General features: G+C 38.8%; 1 protein-coding gene across 1 annotated transcript in view; it reads left to right on the top strand.

The window, feature by feature from the left end:
• Nucleotides 1–18,194, top strand: part of LRCH3 (leucine rich repeats and calponin homology domain containing 3) — a 227,139-nt gene that overhangs the window by 193,365 nt on the left and 15,580 nt on the right. The window contains exons 15-19 of the mRNA XM_042782119.1: nucleotides 10,484–10,555; nucleotides 13,521–13,569; nucleotides 14,085–14,195; nucleotides 15,215–15,333; nucleotides 16,123–16,260. Coding sequence (XP_042638053.1) covers nucleotides 10,484–10,555; nucleotides 13,521–13,569; nucleotides 14,085–14,195; nucleotides 15,215–15,333; nucleotides 16,123–16,260 — 489 coding nt within the window. The remainder of the gene's footprint in view (nucleotides 1–10,483; nucleotides 10,556–13,520; nucleotides 13,570–14,084; nucleotides 14,196–15,214; nucleotides 15,334–16,122; nucleotides 16,261–18,194) is intronic.

Raw genomic sequence — 18,194 nt, 5'->3', positions numbered from 1 at the left:
TATATATATATATATATATATATATACTTTGCTGGTTTTTGTGTTTCTCTAGAGAACCCAATCTAACACACCTCCCAAATTCATTTTATGAAGCAAGCATAACCTTGATACCAAAACCAGACAAAGACATCCCTAAAAAGGAAAACTACAGATAATATCCCTCATGAATATAGATGCAGAAATCTTCAACAAAATCCTAGCCAGGAGACTCCAACAACATATCTAAAAAAATAATACATTATGACCAAGTGAGGTTCATACTAGGTATACAAAGATGGTTCCACATTAGAAAAATAATCAGTGTAATCCATTACATAAATAAAATAAAGGAAAAGAACCACATAATCATATCAATCAATACAGAAAAGGCATTTGATAAAATACAACACCCATTCCTGATTAAAAAAAAAAAAACCCTCAGAAAAATAGGAATAGAAGGGAAATTTGTCAGCATAATAAAGGTCGTATATGCAAAACCACCAGCCAACATTATTCTCAATGGAGAGAGACTGAAAACATTCCCTTTGTAGACAGGAACTAGATGTCCTCTATCACCACTTCTATTCAACAATGTCTTGGAATTCCTGGCCAAGGCCATAAGGCAAGAAAGGGAAATCAAAGGCATCCATATTGGTAAGGAAGAAGTCAAACTATCCCTGTTTGCTGATGATATGATCCTATATAGAGAAAACCCAAGAGACTCGGCAAAAATACTACTGGAACTAATTGAGAAATTTAGCGTAGTGGCAGGATACAAGGTCAACATACAAAAATCAGTTGGATTCCCTTACACCAGCAAAAAGATTACTGAAAAGGAAATCAGTAGCTACCAACAAAATAAAATACTTGAGAATAAATCTCACTAGGGAAGGAAGGTTGGGCAGTCTACTTCCATAGTGATTCAGCTTCAGAAACCCAAGGAAAGGTCACTATGAGTTGGATCTGACTCAACGGCAGTGAGTTTGGTTTAAAATAGGGACACGAAGACCTGTACGAAGAAAACTACAAAACACTACTTCAGGAAACCATAAGGGATCTACATAAATAGAAGAAGATACCATGCTTCTGGATAGGAAGATTGGACATCATGAAAATGTCAGTAGTGTCCAAAGTAATCTATACATTCAATGCAATCCCAATCCAGATCCCATCAACATTCTTTAAGGATATGGGAAAACCAATAACTAACTTTATATGGAAAGGAAAGAGACCTTGGATAAGCACTGTTGAAGAAGAGCAAACTAGGAGGTCTTACACTTCCAGATCTCAAAACCTACTATATAGCCACAGTAGTCAAAACAGCCTGTTATTGGTACAGTGACAGCCACAGAGCAGACATGGATACAGACCAGACACAGGACAGAATTGAGAACCCAGAAATAGATCCATCGAACTATTTTCAGCTGATTTTTGAGATAGGGCTAAAATCCATTAAATGGGGAAGAGATGGCCTCTTTAACAAATGGTGCTGGCAGAAATCCACTGGCAGAAAAACAAGATCTGTACTTCACACCATATACAAAAACTAGATGGATCGAAGACTTAAATGTGAAACCTAAAAGCATAAAGTTCCTCAAGGAAAAAATAGGGGCAAATTTAAGGGCCCTAATTTATGGCATAAATAGACTGTCAGGCAAAAACAGCAGAAGATAAACTGGATGAACAGGACCTTCTAAAAATTAAATTTTTATGTGTTTCAAGAAACTTCTTCAAAAGAGTAAAAAGAGAACCTACAGATTGGGGAAAAATATTTGGCAATGACATATCTGACAAGGGACTTACCTCTAAAATTTATAGAAAACTCCAACACCTCAACACTAGTGAGACAAACAATCCAATTGAAAACTGGGGAGAAGACATGAATAGACACTTCATCAGATAGGATATTCAGGCGGCCAACAAACACTTGAAGAAATGTTCACAATCATTAGCCATTAGAGAGAAGCAAATCAGAACAACAATGAAACACCATTTGGCCCCAGCACTATTAGCAAAGTTCAACTAGACAGAAAATAACAAATGCTGCCAAGGGTGTGGAGAGATTGGGACTGTCATGCTGGTGGGCCTGTAAAATGATATAGCCACTATGGAAAGCAGTATGGCAATTCCTTAAAAAGTTAGAAATACCATTTGATCCAGCAATTCCACTACTTAGGAATATATCCTATAGAGGTGAGATACAAGACATGAATAGACATGTGTACAGACATGTTCATCGCACTACAATTCACTATAGCAAAGAGATGCAAACAAACCATTTGATCTAGTAATCCCATGAGTAGATATATATCCTAAAGAAGTGAGAGCTAGGAAAAGAACAGATACATGCACACTCATGTTCATCACAGCACTATTTACAGTAACAAAAAGATGGAAACCACCTCGGTGCCTATCAACAGAAGAATGGAAAACCAAACTATGGTACATAGACACGATAGAACACTATGCAACACTAAAGAATGATGTAGAATCTGCAAAACACCACATAACTTGGGTGAACTTGGAGGACAATATGCTGAGTGAAATAAGTCAATCACAAAGGACAAATACTGTATTAGTTCATTATTGTAAAAAGTTAAGGAAAGATTTATATATGGAAAGAAACTTACTTTATTGGTCTCCAGGGTGGGAGGGGAGGGGAGGCTACACTGCAAAAATGAAAATAAATAAATTGAAATATCGTCTGCCAACTCTATACATGGTCATAGGCACATTCCCCCCTGCCTACCCATAAGAAGGCTTCATATTACTTTTAAAAGATAGTCTAAACTTCTTAACATGGTACACATGCTCCTACATGTTTTGGCTACTGTCTGCTTCAACAGTCTCATCTCTGGACTCATGCTATGCTATTGTTTTTTTAGTTCTACAAATATGGTGAACTCTTGAAAGGTCTAGCAATCTAATTTCAAAACATCAGCTAATAAAATCTTATGCAACTATTGGTTTCTCCTCTTCCAGAGCAAAGACGAGTGAAGAAAATCAAAGACACATGCAAAGAGTTAATCTAGTGGACTAATGGACCATGAGAACCTCAGTCTATATGACTCTGTGAGACCAGAGGAACTAGATGATGTCTGGCAACAAATGCCAACCAACTACTTGGAAAAGGATCAAAATTGGAGACACTGAATAGAGTGGGAGAAAAGTGTGAAACAAAACTCAAAATGATAAAAAAAAGACCAGGCTTACTGGTTTGATAGGGACTAGTGAAACCCCCAAGACTATGACCCCTAGTCACCCTTCAGGTCTGGATTTGAACTCACTCCCTTGTCTTAACCCTCAGCCAAATAATAGGCAGGCCTACAAGCTGAACACCTACACCAGGGAGATGCACTCCTTAGAACAGTGAACCATGGGATATCAGAAGGGCAATATTTGCACAGGGAGAAATATAGGGAAACAAGAATGCGTAGGCAAGAAGGACACAAGGAAAGGGTAACCACAGGAAGGAAGTGGGAGGGGAGCTGTTAAGCTGTGAGGAATGTAACCAGTGTCACTAAACATAATGTGTAAGAACTGTTGAATATAAAACAAATTTGTAAAATTTCACCCAGGTTACAGTAAAAGTTAGAATAGTAATATATAAATAAAACCTTATGGAGCACAGTTGTTCTCTGACATACACCAGGTCACCTTAAGTCAGAATCGACTCAATTGCAATTGGTTTTCCTACCTCAGGACCTTTGCAAATGCTGCTCCTTCTGTGAGATAGCTCTTCCTCCCTGCATATACATCTTGGTTTGTTCCTACTTATTAGGTCTTTAAAATGGCCTTTCTTCAAACTCTGCCCCCAAAATCAAATTTATGTCTTTATTGTTATTTTTGTCTTTATAGTATTTTTATTTGAATGTTTATTGTTTCATATCTTTCCCCTGTTAGACTACTGAACTGTAAGCTTCATGGGCCCAGGGATATTATCTGTTGTATTTACCTTTGTATACCCAGTCCCTACCATAGTTTCTGGGATACATCAGGTACTCGGTAGTTCCTTAGTGAACACATGTGCTGTGCATCTAGTAAATGCTCATAAATTGGTTTGTGATGAAGAAGTCTCTGGTAGTTAAGGTTCTTGTCAACTTGGCTAGGCCTGGTTGAATGGCTGGGCAGCTGGATGTAGTTATTGCCCATGATGAGACTGGCAGTCAACTCCATGCTGGAGTCTGCCACGAGCAGCTGAGTAGCTGCTTTAGGGATATGGTCTGCTTCCCGTATATAAGGAGAAGCTTTGGGATTAGTCTCTAGTCTTTTGGCATGCTTGAACCCTGCATGTACCCAAGTCATTGTTCAACAGCCTGCCATGCCCTGCTGATCATCTTGGGACTTCACCTGGACTTTAATTAGTGGCCTGCCATGTTGTTTAGTAACATCAGGACTGTGCCTTTTTATTTGTCAGCCTTGGGCTTGTCAGCCTCAGCAGCCAGCAGCTGTCTGAGTGAAGAAAGCCTTCAGCTTCAGTGGGCCAGAAGCAGGTGGCAGAGCTGAAGCCCAAGGTTGAGGGGCTTTCACCCAACCCCTAGAGCCTGGCACTTTGAACTCAAACTTAAAGCCTCCAAAATTGTAAGAGAATAAACTCCTGTTTGGTAAGCCATCCCGTTTGTGGTATATTCCTGTCAGAGCGGCACTAGGTAACCAAAACAAGGTCAGTGAGGTAAGTACTGAATTTGATTAAAAGACCTTGCAATTTAGGATTTGAAGTATTATTAACATTTAATGTCAGTCGTACTAACAACCTCTTCATCGCTTGTCAGTCATGTTTATCCTACTGTGGTGGCTTGCGTGTTGCTGTGATGCTGGAAGCTATGCCACCAGTATTTCATATACCAGCAGGGTTACCAGTGGAGGGCAGGTTTAAGTGGAGTTTCCAGACTAAGACACACTAAGAAGAAAAATGTTGCCAGGTCTACTTCTGAAAAAATGGCCACTGAAAACTTTATGGATAGCAGAGACACATTGTCTGATACAATGCCGGAAGATGAGCCCCTCAGGTTGGAAGGCATTCAAAAATATACGTAAGGAAGAGCTACCTCCTCAAAGTAGAGTCAATCTTCATGACATGGTTAGAGTAATGCTTTTGGGACCCTCATTTGCTGATGTGGCACAACTCAAAATGAGAAGAAACGTGTGCACAGCCATTAATAATCAAAATGTGGAAAATATGGAGTATGAATCTAGGAAACAGGGAGTTGTTAAAAATGAAATGAAACACATGAAGATCTATTATCCTAGGCATTAGCTGAAATGGACTGGTATTAGCCATTTTGAATCAGAAAATCATATGTTCTACTATGCTGGGAGTGGCATACTAAAGAGAAATGGTGTGGCATTCATCATCAAAAAGAACATTTCAAGATCTATCCTGAAATTCAGTGCTGTTGATGACAGCATGATATCCGCACACTTACAGGGATGACCAATTAATACTAGTCTTACTCAAATTTACATACCAACCACTAAAGCCACAGATGAAGAAATTGAATATTTTTTGCCAACTTCTGCAGTCTGAAATTGAGCAAACATGCAGTCATAATGTACCCTTCCTTGGGTTTCCAAGGTGGTGTCTCTGCAGAAGTATATTGCCCAGTCTTCCTTCCAAGGAGTGCCTGGTGAGTTTGAACTGCCAGTCTTCTGGTTAGCAGTCAGATGCCTTAGGCACTACGCCACTAGAGCTCCCTGATAATTATTAGTGATTGGAATGTGGAAGATGGAAACAAAGAAAGATCAGTAGGTGGAAAATGGCATTGGTTATAGACACCAGAGACCACATGATAGAATTTTGCACAACTAACAACTTACTCATTGCAGATACCTTTTTTCAACAACAAAAACAGTGACCTCACCATGGACCTTGCCAGATAGAATACACGGGAATCAAATTGACCACATCTGTGGAAATAGATAATGGAAAGCTCAGAATCATCAGGCAGAGCAAAGCCAAGGGCTGACTGTGGAGCAGAGCATCAATTGCTCATATGCACGTCATTAAGTTGAAGTTAAAGAAAATTAAAACAAGTCCTCGAGAGCCAAAATATGACCTTAACTGTAAGCCAGCTGAATTTAGAGACCTTTTAAGGAATAGATTTAATGTACTGAATACCAGTGACTGAAGACCAAATGAGTTGTGAAATGACATCAAGAACATCATACATGAAGAAAGCAAAAAGTCATTAAGACAGGAAAGGAAGAAAAAAACAAAATGAATGTCAGAAGAGACTCTGAAATCTGCTCTTGAATGGAGAGTAGCTGAGACTATGGAAGAAATGATGAGGTAAAAGAGCTGAAGGGAAGATTTCAAAGGGCAGCTCAAGAAGACAAAACAAAGTATTATAAGGACATGTGCAAAGACCTGAAGTTGGAAAATTAAAGTGGAAGAATATTCTCAACATTTCTCAAGCTGAAAGAACTGAAGAAAAAATTCAAGCCTTGAGTTACAATATTGAAGGATTCTATAGGCAAAATATTGAATGACACAGGAAGTATCAAAAGAAGATGGAAGGAATACACAGTCATTGTACCAAAAGGAATTAGTCCACATTCTTCCATTTCATGAGGTAGCATATGATCATGGACTAAGGGTATTGAAGGAAGTAGTCCATGCTACACTGAAAGAATTGGCAAAAGGCAAGGCTGTAGGAGTTGGTGGGATACTCTTTGAGATGTTTCAGCAAACAGATGTAGCACTGGGGGCTGTCACTCTTCTGTGCTAGGAAATTTGGAAGACAGCTACCTGGCCAACCAGGTGGATAGGATCCATATTTGTGCGCATTCCAAAGAAAAATGAGCCAACAGAATGCAGAAATTATTGAACAATATCACTAATATTACACATAAGTAAAATTTTTCTGCACACAACTCAACAGTGATTGCAGCAGTACATTGACAGAGAATTGCCAGAAATTCAAGCCAGATTCTGAAGAAGGTATGTGTGTTGCAGTGAATTGCTTAAAGTGGCTCTTCTATCCATGGTCTTTGTGACTCCCCACAGACAACGAGGTGCAAATGTAAGGTGCTTGTGGTCCATCCATGGGATTGGATAGCTTGCTAATAATGTGAATAAGGTACATGGCACTCTTGTGGGGATGGGACCATGCAAATAAGGTGTATGGCATCCTAATGTGGGGATTGGTGAGTTTTGCCATCCCACTCACTTAGACTTAAAATGAGCCATCTCATAGTTAGAAAGGGGGATCTCACTGCCATCAAGAAAGAACCAATAGTGGAGCACATCCTTGGACCTGAGATCCTTGAGCTGGACCTCCTTGGCAGAGACAGCAGAGAGATGGAGGCAGTAGACACAGCAGAACCAAGAGACCCACCTGGGACAGAGCAGTGGGCTTGCCAGGCCACAGAGTGATGATCTTGAGTGCCTCAGTCAGGAAGCTTGCTGGTGGAGTCAGCTGCTCCTATTGGCAGAGCTAAAAGAGCTTTGTAACACTTGTCTGCGCAGGGCAGAGGTCAGGCCGAGGGCCAAAGAGAGGCATGCTTGTGGGCAGGGCAAAGGGAAATCTGTCCTGATTGACAATTGTATCCTGAGCGTTCCTGAACCTGAATTGTAGCTTGTTACTTCCCTAATGAACCGTATAATCGTGAATATTGTCTGTGAGTTCTGTGTGGCCATTGAAAAAGAGTTATTGAACCCAGCAGAGAAGTAGAGAGTGCTGTGGGGGGAATGATTGGTTTCAGAATTGGTAAAAAGATTGGGGGGGTGGCATATCTGACCTCCACTTCATAGAAATCAGCCTTGGGCTGAGGCTGCTTATGGTAATTCCAAATCCCCCTTGTGAAGTTAGAGGAGGTTGGAAGACGCCATCCCCATGGTCTTTTTGTGGCATGGAAGGAGGGATATCATTGCTGATGTCAAATGGATCTTGGCTGAAAGCAAAGGATACCAGGAAGATGTTCACCTGTGTGTCATTGACTATGCAAAGGCATTCTACTTTGTGGATCATAACAAATTATGGATAACATTGTGAAGAATGAAAATTCCAGAAGACTTTTTGTTCTCATGAGGAACCTGAACACAGACCAAGTGGTTCAAATGAAGAAGGTGTTACTGCATGGTTTAAAATCAGTAAGGGATGTATCAGGGTTATATCTTTTCACCATACCTACTCAATCTGTATGCTGAGCAAATCAAGAAGGGAGTGTGTCAGGGTTGTATCCTTTCTCCACACTTATTCAATCTATATGCTGAGCAAATCAAGAAGTTGGGCTCTGTGAAGACGAATGGGGCATCAGGATTGGAAGAAGACTCATTAACAACCTGTGATACGCAGATGACACAACCTTGCTTACCGCAAGCAAGAGAACTTGAAGCACTTAGTGATGAATCAAAGACTGCAGCCTTCAATATGGATTACACCTCAACGTAAAACACAGATCATCACAACTGGACCAATAAACCAACATCATGATAAATGGAAAAAAGACTGATATTGTCAAAGACTTCATATTATTTGGTTCCACAATCAACACCCATGGAAGCAGCAGTCAGGAAATCAGACAACATGTTGCACTGGGCAAATCTGCTGCAGAAGACCTCTTTCAAGTGCTGAAGAGCAAAGATGTCTCTTTGAAGACTAAGGTGCACCTAACCCAAGCCATGGTATTTTCAGTTGCCTCATATTCATGTGAAAGCTGGACAGTGAATAAAGACCAAAGAATTGATGCTTTTGAGTTGTGATGTTGGGGGAAGAATACTGAGAGTACCACAGAGTGCCAGAAGAACAAACAAATCTGTCCTGGACGAAGTGCAGTAAGAATGCTCCTTGGAAATGAGAATGGCCAGACTATGTCTCACATACTTTGGTCATGTTGTCAGAAGAGACCAGGCCCTGGAGAAGGGTGCTAGGTAATGTAGAGGGTCAACAAAAAAGGGGAAGACCTTCAACAAGATGGATTTGCACAGTGGCTGCAACAGTGGGCTCAAACATAGCAATGATTTTAAGGATGGTGCGAGACCGGGCAATATTTCATCCTATTGTGCATAGGGTCACTATGAGTTGAAACCAATTCGATGGTACCTAAGAACAGCAACATCATCATCTAAGGCCCTCCCTTCAAACTCATGTTGATTTCATCTATATTTTATATAAGAGTACCTAGGTTCATTTCACTTCTTCCCTCCATGCCTTTTTTCCTTTACCTTAATGGCTTAATGGCTTAATGGCTTTGAGCTTTTTTGTGTTGACAATGGCAGTAAGTCTAGTACATTGATTAAGGAGGCCCAGGAAATCTAAATAGGTAAAGCATATATAGTCTGTTACTGTTGTAGGGATTGGTCAGTTGTGATAGTCTTGTTTTTTTTAATACCACATTTATTTCTTCATTTGCTTTTCTGCCTTAAAGTAGCTTATGTTGTAGTAATTTCCTTAGCAATTACTGTACATTGTTATAAATGCTTTTTATCAAGGAAAAAAAGATACTGCTACCTGCTCATTAAAAATGCAGCTGTATTTATTGACTGTCTGCGTACCTTTTTTCTATATGAAGAAGTGGTCTTGACAATTTATTCCATGATTCTGGAATTTGTGATCCTAGTTTTAATTTTTTTTAATTACTTATAAAGTCTTTAATATTTTTTAGCTTTTAGAATTTTTGTTGTTTTAACAGGTAAAATCTTATCCACCACATACCCTTAAACTCCTGTCTTTTCTGATTTCTACACCCCACCAAAGTTTAAAAGTCATATTTTATGCTGCTCTTACCTGTAATAAAGATTCTGTACAATAGATTCTGATACTTAATATCTCTGACTTAACCATTTTCTTAGAATTCTTTGCTGGTAAGTTGATATAAGTTGCAAAAGCATGTGTGTAAGTGTTGGGAAGTGCTCTAAGAGAAACCCTTTCTGAGATTAACTAGTTGATTGTATGGTGATTGATGAGAATGTAAAAGATTCAGAAAGGGAAATTCCCCTTGCCCTCTTATAAAGGTCATCTAAACTTTCATGGAGGCTGCAGTGAAACGCTGGTACGGTCTCAGGGTTTGATGCAGAATTTTCAGGTCTTGTTTTCTCACATCAGAGACATAAAATTGAATTGTAATAAATCTAATTTGGATTCATACTGAAAAACTATTTTTATACATGGTAGTTCTGCTCAGTTAAAATTAGCTCCTAGACTGGATTTGTTTCTCCCCTCCTCCTCCCATCATAAGAACAGCACAGGACAGTTTCTAAAGGCATTTTGCTTAAAAATGTTCTCTTTTTTTTTTCTGCATAAATGGTAGAAAATCGTTATTAGTAAATCATGCCTCTTACTTCTTGATTAATGAAGTATGAAGTATTGTGTATATCTTGAAATACATGGGTGGAAAAAACGGTCTTACAAATCATGTGTTTCCCTGTCAATATCTTAGTAAACTATTTGACTGTTGTCAATGGCCTTTCCTTTTCTAATTTCACTGACCAGATCTGCCTGTGTGACATTTTGATAACGTAAATGCTGCTTTCTGTTTCTTCTCTTCCTCTTTTGAAATTTAGTTGCTGTCAGGGTTGAATCAAGTGGGTTGTGCTACCACCCTGCCTCATTCTTCTGCCTTCATGCCTTTTAAGGTATCTCTTGTTATTATTGTAATTTACTAGGAAATTTTGGGAGGGAGGATATGCAGGGAAGATCTTCAGTTTTCCAGTGGATTAGCCCAACAATCTGAAATCTAGGATTGCATGAATACACCTAAACTTATTAAACTATTTGAGTTAGTTAACCTTGATTTCACTTGAAAATTTTGACTATTTTACCATGCTGTGGTTTTGACAATTAAACTGTGCTACAGATACACAGTTAATTCTTTGTACTCAGATTGTATTTGAAATGTAATCCTAAATTTCTTTACCAGTTTCTTTTCTTTTTCTGTCATGAATTGTTATTTTATTTTGGTTAAAATATATATCAAATTTTAACTGTTGTCTAAGGTCCCATGCAAAATAATTTGAGCCCCATTCCTCAAAACTGTCACTGCTAAAACCCTTTATAGCGGGAGTTGGCAACCAAGGCCTCAGGGCCACCAGTTCTTGTAAATAATGTTTTATTAGTACACAGTTACTTCCATTTGTTTATGTATTGGTTTTGGTTGCTTTCACACTGAATGGCAGAGTTGGAATAGTTTTAACAGAGAACATACAGCCAACAAGCCTACAATGCTTATTATCTGGCCTTAAGAAAAAATTTGCCAACCCCTGCTTTATATCAGTGGCAGTGTCAAGAGATGATAAATTCCACCTTCTAGAAAAATGATATCTAACTCTGAAAATTAAGAACCTATAAAGTGAAGGGTCAACCAAAAAGGGGAAGGCCCTTAATGAGATGGATTGACACAGTTGATGCAACAACGGGCTCAGGTGTAACAAGGATTGTGGAGCTGGCACAGGACCAGGCAGTGTTTCATTCTGTTATACCCAGGGTTGCAATGAGTCGGAGCTGACTTGACAGCACCTAACAACAACAACAGTATTTTCTTTTTGAAAGATATGTAGAGATGGTAATTCTGTATTTGTTAACTTATGATACATAGCAATTAATAACCCTCACTGGCAACTTCTATCTGTCCTGCCTGCTGTGGTTTATGCTGCTTTTTCTTTTTCTTTCCAAAGTGGAAATTTTCTAGTTACTTTACGATCTTTTTATAAATATAAACTATTACTGTGTCACCCTTGTCTTCTCTTTTTCCTGAATAAACACAGATCCTTTTACATGTCTTTTACAGCCTGTTAATCATTATGAACTTTCACAAGTTCTCTGTTTTCCACTAATAGTACCAAACTAGAAATATATCCATCATTAGATCCTGCCTGGTGCTGAGCATGAAATAAAGGATTTTTCACTGCCTTACTCTTACCGTTACTAGGTTGACTTTTTCAGTTTTGATACTCATTTAATATCCGCTGTAGTGGCATGATGTCTGAGACATTTGACTGCTAACCAGAAGGTTGGTGGTTCAAACCCACTAGCCACTTCACGGAAAGAAGATGGGCAGTCTACTTCCGTAAAGATTTACTGTCTCAGAAAGTCAAAGTGGGTCGCTATGAGTTGGGGTCGACTCAGTGGCCATGAGCTTGGTGAGTTTTTGGTACTTCTCAGATGTTTCAGTCATACTCCTAAGTCTTCATTAATTTCCACATATGTTGTATCTTTTGTTTTTTTATGAATATTTAATTTTGTTTTTTGAACATTTTTGCTTCTCCAGTTTACCAGGATACTTTCAGATTCTTGCATCATGTCCTTCTAAATGCTGACTCCCAATCTATAGCGTCTGTAAACCTGATAAACCTTTTCTCTAATCATTGTTGAAGATGTACTGTATATATGAGTCTTGATAAAACTTGTATCTGTAATTCTCTTTTATGTTTACCTTGTTCCTTCTTCAGTTGGGTTCCTATTATATAAATAACAATATAGGAAATTTGTAGAACTTTTTTCAAAATTCAAAATTTTTCAAAATCTCAGGGAAGGTACCTAATTAGTGTTGTGCTAGATGCATAAGACAGAAGTTAATTCATAACACTCAATGGATATCTTGGGGCTTTGGGGCTTATTCTATCCCAGAATCCTAGTTGAGAAAAACCTATTTTGACTGTGCCAAAAAGTATAATCCAGACCGCATTTTTCTAGTTTTATTATGAATATCATGTGAAATTAAATCTATGACTTTACTAGATTTAAGATAGATGGCAAGTCTAATTATTGATCAGACCTGCTGTACTGTCAAATGATTAGTTTAAAAAGATTCTTTACTTTTAGATATCTCATTTACCTCACAGCAGTTATACAGTATATTTGGGCATAGTTCTGTTTCTTTTATTACTTAACTAGGTAAAAATTGAGTTCATGTCAATTTCTGAGATTATTCCTTAACCTTTCTTTTTTCTATTCAGTTTTCCAAGAGTTTCTGAATGTAGTTAATTACCCCAGAATGATTTAAACTATTTATTTTAGTATCCTAGATTGAAGTAAGGAGCCCTGATGGCACAATGGTGTGAAGTGTTTGGCTGCTAACAAAAAGGTTGGCAGTTCGAACTCACCAGCTGTTCTGTGGGAGAAAGATGTGGTAGTCTGCTTCCCTAAAGATTTACAGCCTTGGAAACCCAAGGGGTGTGGCTATGAGTCAGAGTCAATTTGATAGTGGCTAGATTGTGGTTTTTTTTTTAATCATTTCTTAAACACTTTTTGCCTAAACAAAAGAAACATCTATCACTGTTTCTTAAAACATGAAATTTTGTTCTCTTTCCTATACATTTCCCAGTAAAATTTTTTGCCTTAGGATGATCATTTTTCACAGTCTAAGGACAGCCTGTTTAATAATGAGACTATCTTTATAGAATTTATTACATAAAATTTCTTGCATTCTACACAGTTAAGTAAAAAGTTTAGCTTTAAGGGGAGGAAAAAAAAACTTAAAAATTCACCAAATACTCATTTCTAGATTTAATTTGAAGGAGAGTTGCATGTTTTTTCTTTTATAATCCCAATGTTGAAAAGTATCTTTTCTTGAGTAATAATCACTTATCTATTTCTCTGTAGATTGAGGACAGATCTAATGCCTCATCAAGTTCATCTGCAGCAGAAACAGGTAATACATACACAGGTGCAATTAACCACATGAAGATTAATAGTTCCTCATCAGGATATGCCTAATAGTTAACTTTTTAAATAGCTGCTGCTGCTTTTTCTGAGATGGGAAATTAGATACACAAGTGGGAACTTTCTGCACATTTTCCATTTTTTAAACCAGTTCTTTGTTCATCCACTTGCCATTTGTTAGGACAAATGAGCAGGATCTAGCAGGATTATAGGTTTGTAAGAAACAGTATTAGAGCTATTAATATTCATTCTGCTTTTATTGGTAAACCAAAACTAACATGATAATTAAAACATATAAAAGCAGCCAGCCTACCTGCTTTCATGCTAACTTTTCTGTACCATACTTTGCATTAATAAAATTTTAATATTATATCATTGCCGTGTTTAATTTGATGTTTTCTTCATTTGCTTTTTATTGAACTTCCATGACAAGCATATCTGCTATTACATTTCATTTTCTTTCCATCTCCTTTAATCTTATTTTGCTTTTCCATGCTGGTTTAGTTCATCATTCCCCTGCATATTCCTTTCCTGTTGCTGCTATCCAGAGAAACCAGCCCCAACGCCCTGAAAGCTTCCTTTTCCGAGCAGCTGTCAGGGCAGAAGCAAATAAAGGTAAGTAGTAGTGATTAAGTAGTCCTTGAGTGGTGCATATGGTGAAGCACTTGACAACTAGCCAAAAGGTTAGTGGTTTAAACCTATCCAAAGGTGCCTTGGAAGAAAGGCCTGGCAAATTGCTTCTGAAAGGTGACAGCCTTGAAAACCCTCTCAACTGTTCTACCCTGCCCATGTGGAGTAAACAAGAGTCAGAATCAACTCAGCAGCAACTAATAATGACAACAGTAGTGATTAAGAAGGCGGGAAGAAGACCGAACACTGGCATCAACTCTTACATACTTTTAGAATTCTACCCTGAACTGACTTCTTGGCAGAAGCTTTAAAGTCATTGCTTCTGTCTTTGATTTCACTGACATTGAAGCAGGAAAATCTTTGAATTTGTTGTGACTAGAAAATTTCTCAGTACCACAGGTAAGAGAATGAACAGGCAGAATACTTTCAAGGCTTTAGAGTGTTCCTTCTCTCTGAAATGTACTCTTTTCCTGATTTCTCTGTGCTAATAGAAGCTGCTTTTTCTGTACTTCAATAAATGAATCAGTAATTTTTAAAATCTCACATTCTTTTAGTTAATAAGACAAATTATTTACTTGGCCCCAAAAGGAGAAGTTACTTGAAATTGGAAACATACATTTCAGGTTCTTTAAAATATTTTTTTCCTGCTGCTGTCGAGTCAATTTTGATTCATTGTGACCCTATAGTACAGAGTAAAACCACCCCATAGGATTTCCAAGGCTATAGTCTATACAGAAGCAGACACCACATCTTTCTCCTGTGGAGCAGCAGGTGGGTTCAAACCACTACCTTTCAGTTAGCAGCCAAGTGCTTAACCACGGCTGCATCAGGGAGCCTTGTTCTTTTAAATAACTACTTTTAATAGAAAAATAGACGCTCTGCTGGTAGGAGTCTGAATTAGTATGGAATTCGATTTGCATTATCTACTAAAGTTAAACATCAGGAACTTGTACATATGTACATACAACTTACGTACATCTTAATATATGTCAATATTGTTCTAGGTCATTTTTCACCCTTTCTGTCATCTTCTGCACCTACTGCTGATTCTACAGATTCTATAACAAGACAGAATTCAAGACAGCGAGAAGAAGAGCTGGAATTAATAGATCAGCTACGGAAGGTGTGCACATTACCTTTGAATCCCACTTTTTTAGTGATACAGTCCATGATCCTGTAATCACTTATTCACTTGATACTAATTTTCAGTAGAATCATTAAGTGTCTACTATGTACTCCATAGGGAGCTCTGGTAGCATAGTGCCTAAGGCACTTGACTGCTAACCAGAAAGCTGGCGGTTCAAACCCACCAGCCACTCCTCAGAAGGAAGGTTGGGCAATCTACTTCCATAGTGATACCACCTCGGAAACCCAAGGAGGGGTCGCTGTGAGTCGAGGCTGACTCAACGGCACATAACAACAACAGTGTACTCCATAATGTGATGTATATAAATGAAATTTTGCTAATAAGGAAATTGTTTTCAACTATTAACTAAGAATTTGATTTAGACGAGTTATTCTGTAAAGCTCAATTCTTGGTTGTACTCATTTAAAATTTTTTTCCTTTTCTTCCTCATATTGTGAAGAAATCTTACAAGAGTTACAATAATTTATAAATTATTACATACATACACATACCATACATATAGATAATTATTGGCTACTTAATTTGGAATTGGAAGAGAATCCAGTGTTTTATCAGAAAATTACGTAGCCTGGCTGTGATACATATATATATATTGAATCTCCTTAAGTTATTGACTGACTTAGGATAGAATGATAAAACAGATATTGTGGTACTTAAGTTACTTGATTTTTATCTTGACTTCTAATTAAATATATTGCATTGTAACTTATGTCCTATATGCCACCCACTTTTCGGTTAATGTTACATGTTCTCCTGTTCTTACAGCATATTGAGTACCGGTTAAAGGTATCTCTACCTTGTGATCTTGGAGCGGCTCTGACTGATGGTGTTGTCCTTTGCCATTTGGCCAATCACGTGCGGCCTCGATCAGTCCCAAGCATTCACGTTCCCTCACCAGCTGTAGTAAGTTAATAAATCTAAAAAATGTTTGGCATTTCCCTAGATATTTATTGAATATGGTGACCAGCATTGTTCTAGGTGCTAGGGAAACAGATATGAATAGAGTCTTGTCCCTGCCTTCCTGAGTCTCACTTGTACTGTGTGTGTCGGGGAGGGGGGATCAAGCATATAACAATAAATTCTAACAGTGTGATAAATCTTCAAGTGTCTAAGAGGTGAGCTATGGTGATATAATAAAAAAAACACTTAACTCTGCCTAGAGAGTTAAGGGAAGCTGTCCTCAAACCAAAAAAAAAAAAAACCAAAGTCACTGCCATCAAGTTGATTCCAACTCATAGCAAACTCCGTTGAGTTTCCAAGGCAGTAAATCTTCATGGAAGTAGGTTCCCCCATCTTCTTTCCACAGAGTGGCTGGTGAATGTGAACTGCCAACCTTCATTTGCACTCAGATGCCTTAGGTACTGCACCACCAGTGCTTGTGTAGAGTTCAGGGAAGCCTTCCTAGAGGAGGTAAAATTTAAACTAATATTTGACACATGAGTAGGAATTTGCTAGCAGTACAGTGAAGGAGAAAGGCGTTCCAAGCATAGTATTCCTGGATTCAAAAGCTAGGAAAGATCATGACATTCTTAAGTTGTTCAGAAGGGATCATGCATGGAGTGTGGGGGCAAATTGCAGGGGATGAAGCTAGAATGTAAGGCAGGTGTTATAAGAGCTGTTTATTACCATGTCAAGGAGTTAGAAGTTTATCTCACTGTAGTCAATGAGGGAAACATGGAAAGAATGATTGTAATCACACTTTAAAATGATCAGTCTGAGAGTTCTGGTAAGATGGCGGAATAGGCAGAAGACTGCACAGACCCTCTTCAACAAAGAAAAGGGAAACCGATTAACACAGATACAGAAGATAATCCTGGACCCCTGAGCCTTGAAGGGAAGGATATAGAAGTGGACTAAACTCCAACTAGCAGAAGAATTTGCATGAAAACACCAAAAAAGGAAACATACGGAGAGGTGGTCTGGCAGTCATCCTGATGGCGCAGACAGCTTGGATATTGCAGAGTGGTGGTTGGACCTAAGAAGAATTAACCTAAAATCAGCCCTGCTAGCCAGAGACTGCATGGTAGACTGCTCTGGGGAATGAAAGGGAAAGCAGCGAGGAGGACAGCCGGCTAAGCTGTGAACTTTTGTCTGTCCGGAGGGTGCAGCCATTTTGACTGTTTACGAGTGGCTTGACCATTTTGGATATTTAAAGTGACAGTGTTCTCCCAGATTCCAGGGACTTAAAAACAGGCTATACTTGCCAATAACCCCAAGGACATTCCAGACCAGATGACTGGAAAGGTGCAACATTTCCCTTGTTACCCCACACCCTCTTGGTGAACAAAGATGCGTCCATCTCTCACTCCCACCCATCTTCTGGGCAGGCAGGAATTCCATCCCAGTCTGTGTGCTCGGAAGGAGTCTGGGTACCCTGCCCCGATGTTTTTTTTTCTTTTTTCTGTTTTTTAATTGGTTTGTTTTAAAACTACTACTACTACTATTAGTAAAAAAGAGAAGAGCACTGAACACTTTCCCTTGTTACCCTCCCGAGAGGGACCGGGTCTCCAGGAGCAAGGTAAGCACGGGCGTAGCACAGAGTAGCAGGCCGGAAGAGCAGGAGAAAGGGGTAAAACCCAGGGAGCCAAAGAGAAGAGCAATCAGCCGAAGGGATTAGGTGAGGAGGGGAAACTCAGGGACGCCCAAAGAAGTAGGCCAGAAGAACAGGAGAAAGGGGATTAAAAGATGGGAAGCCAAACAGAGGAACAGTCAGCCACAGGGACCCAGGTGGGGGGGGATAAGAGAAGTCTCCAACAGCAGGACAAACTTGTCTGTCGGTTTGTCCTACTGTGGTGACATGTAGACGTGAGTTTTGAGGCTGAGCCTCTGGTGTTTAA

This window comes from Orycteropus afer, unplaced genomic scaffold (genome assembly GCF_000298275.1).
Source record: "Orycteropus afer afer isolate SDZICR_OR568_19922 unplaced genomic scaffold, OryAfe1.0 scaffold00245, whole genome shotgun sequence".
Classification (NCBI taxonomy): domain Eukaryota; kingdom Metazoa; phylum Chordata; class Mammalia; order Tubulidentata; family Orycteropodidae; genus Orycteropus; species Orycteropus afer.
The sequence above is the reverse complement of the archived record's forward strand: the minus strand, read 5'-3'. Positions and strand labels throughout refer to the sequence as shown.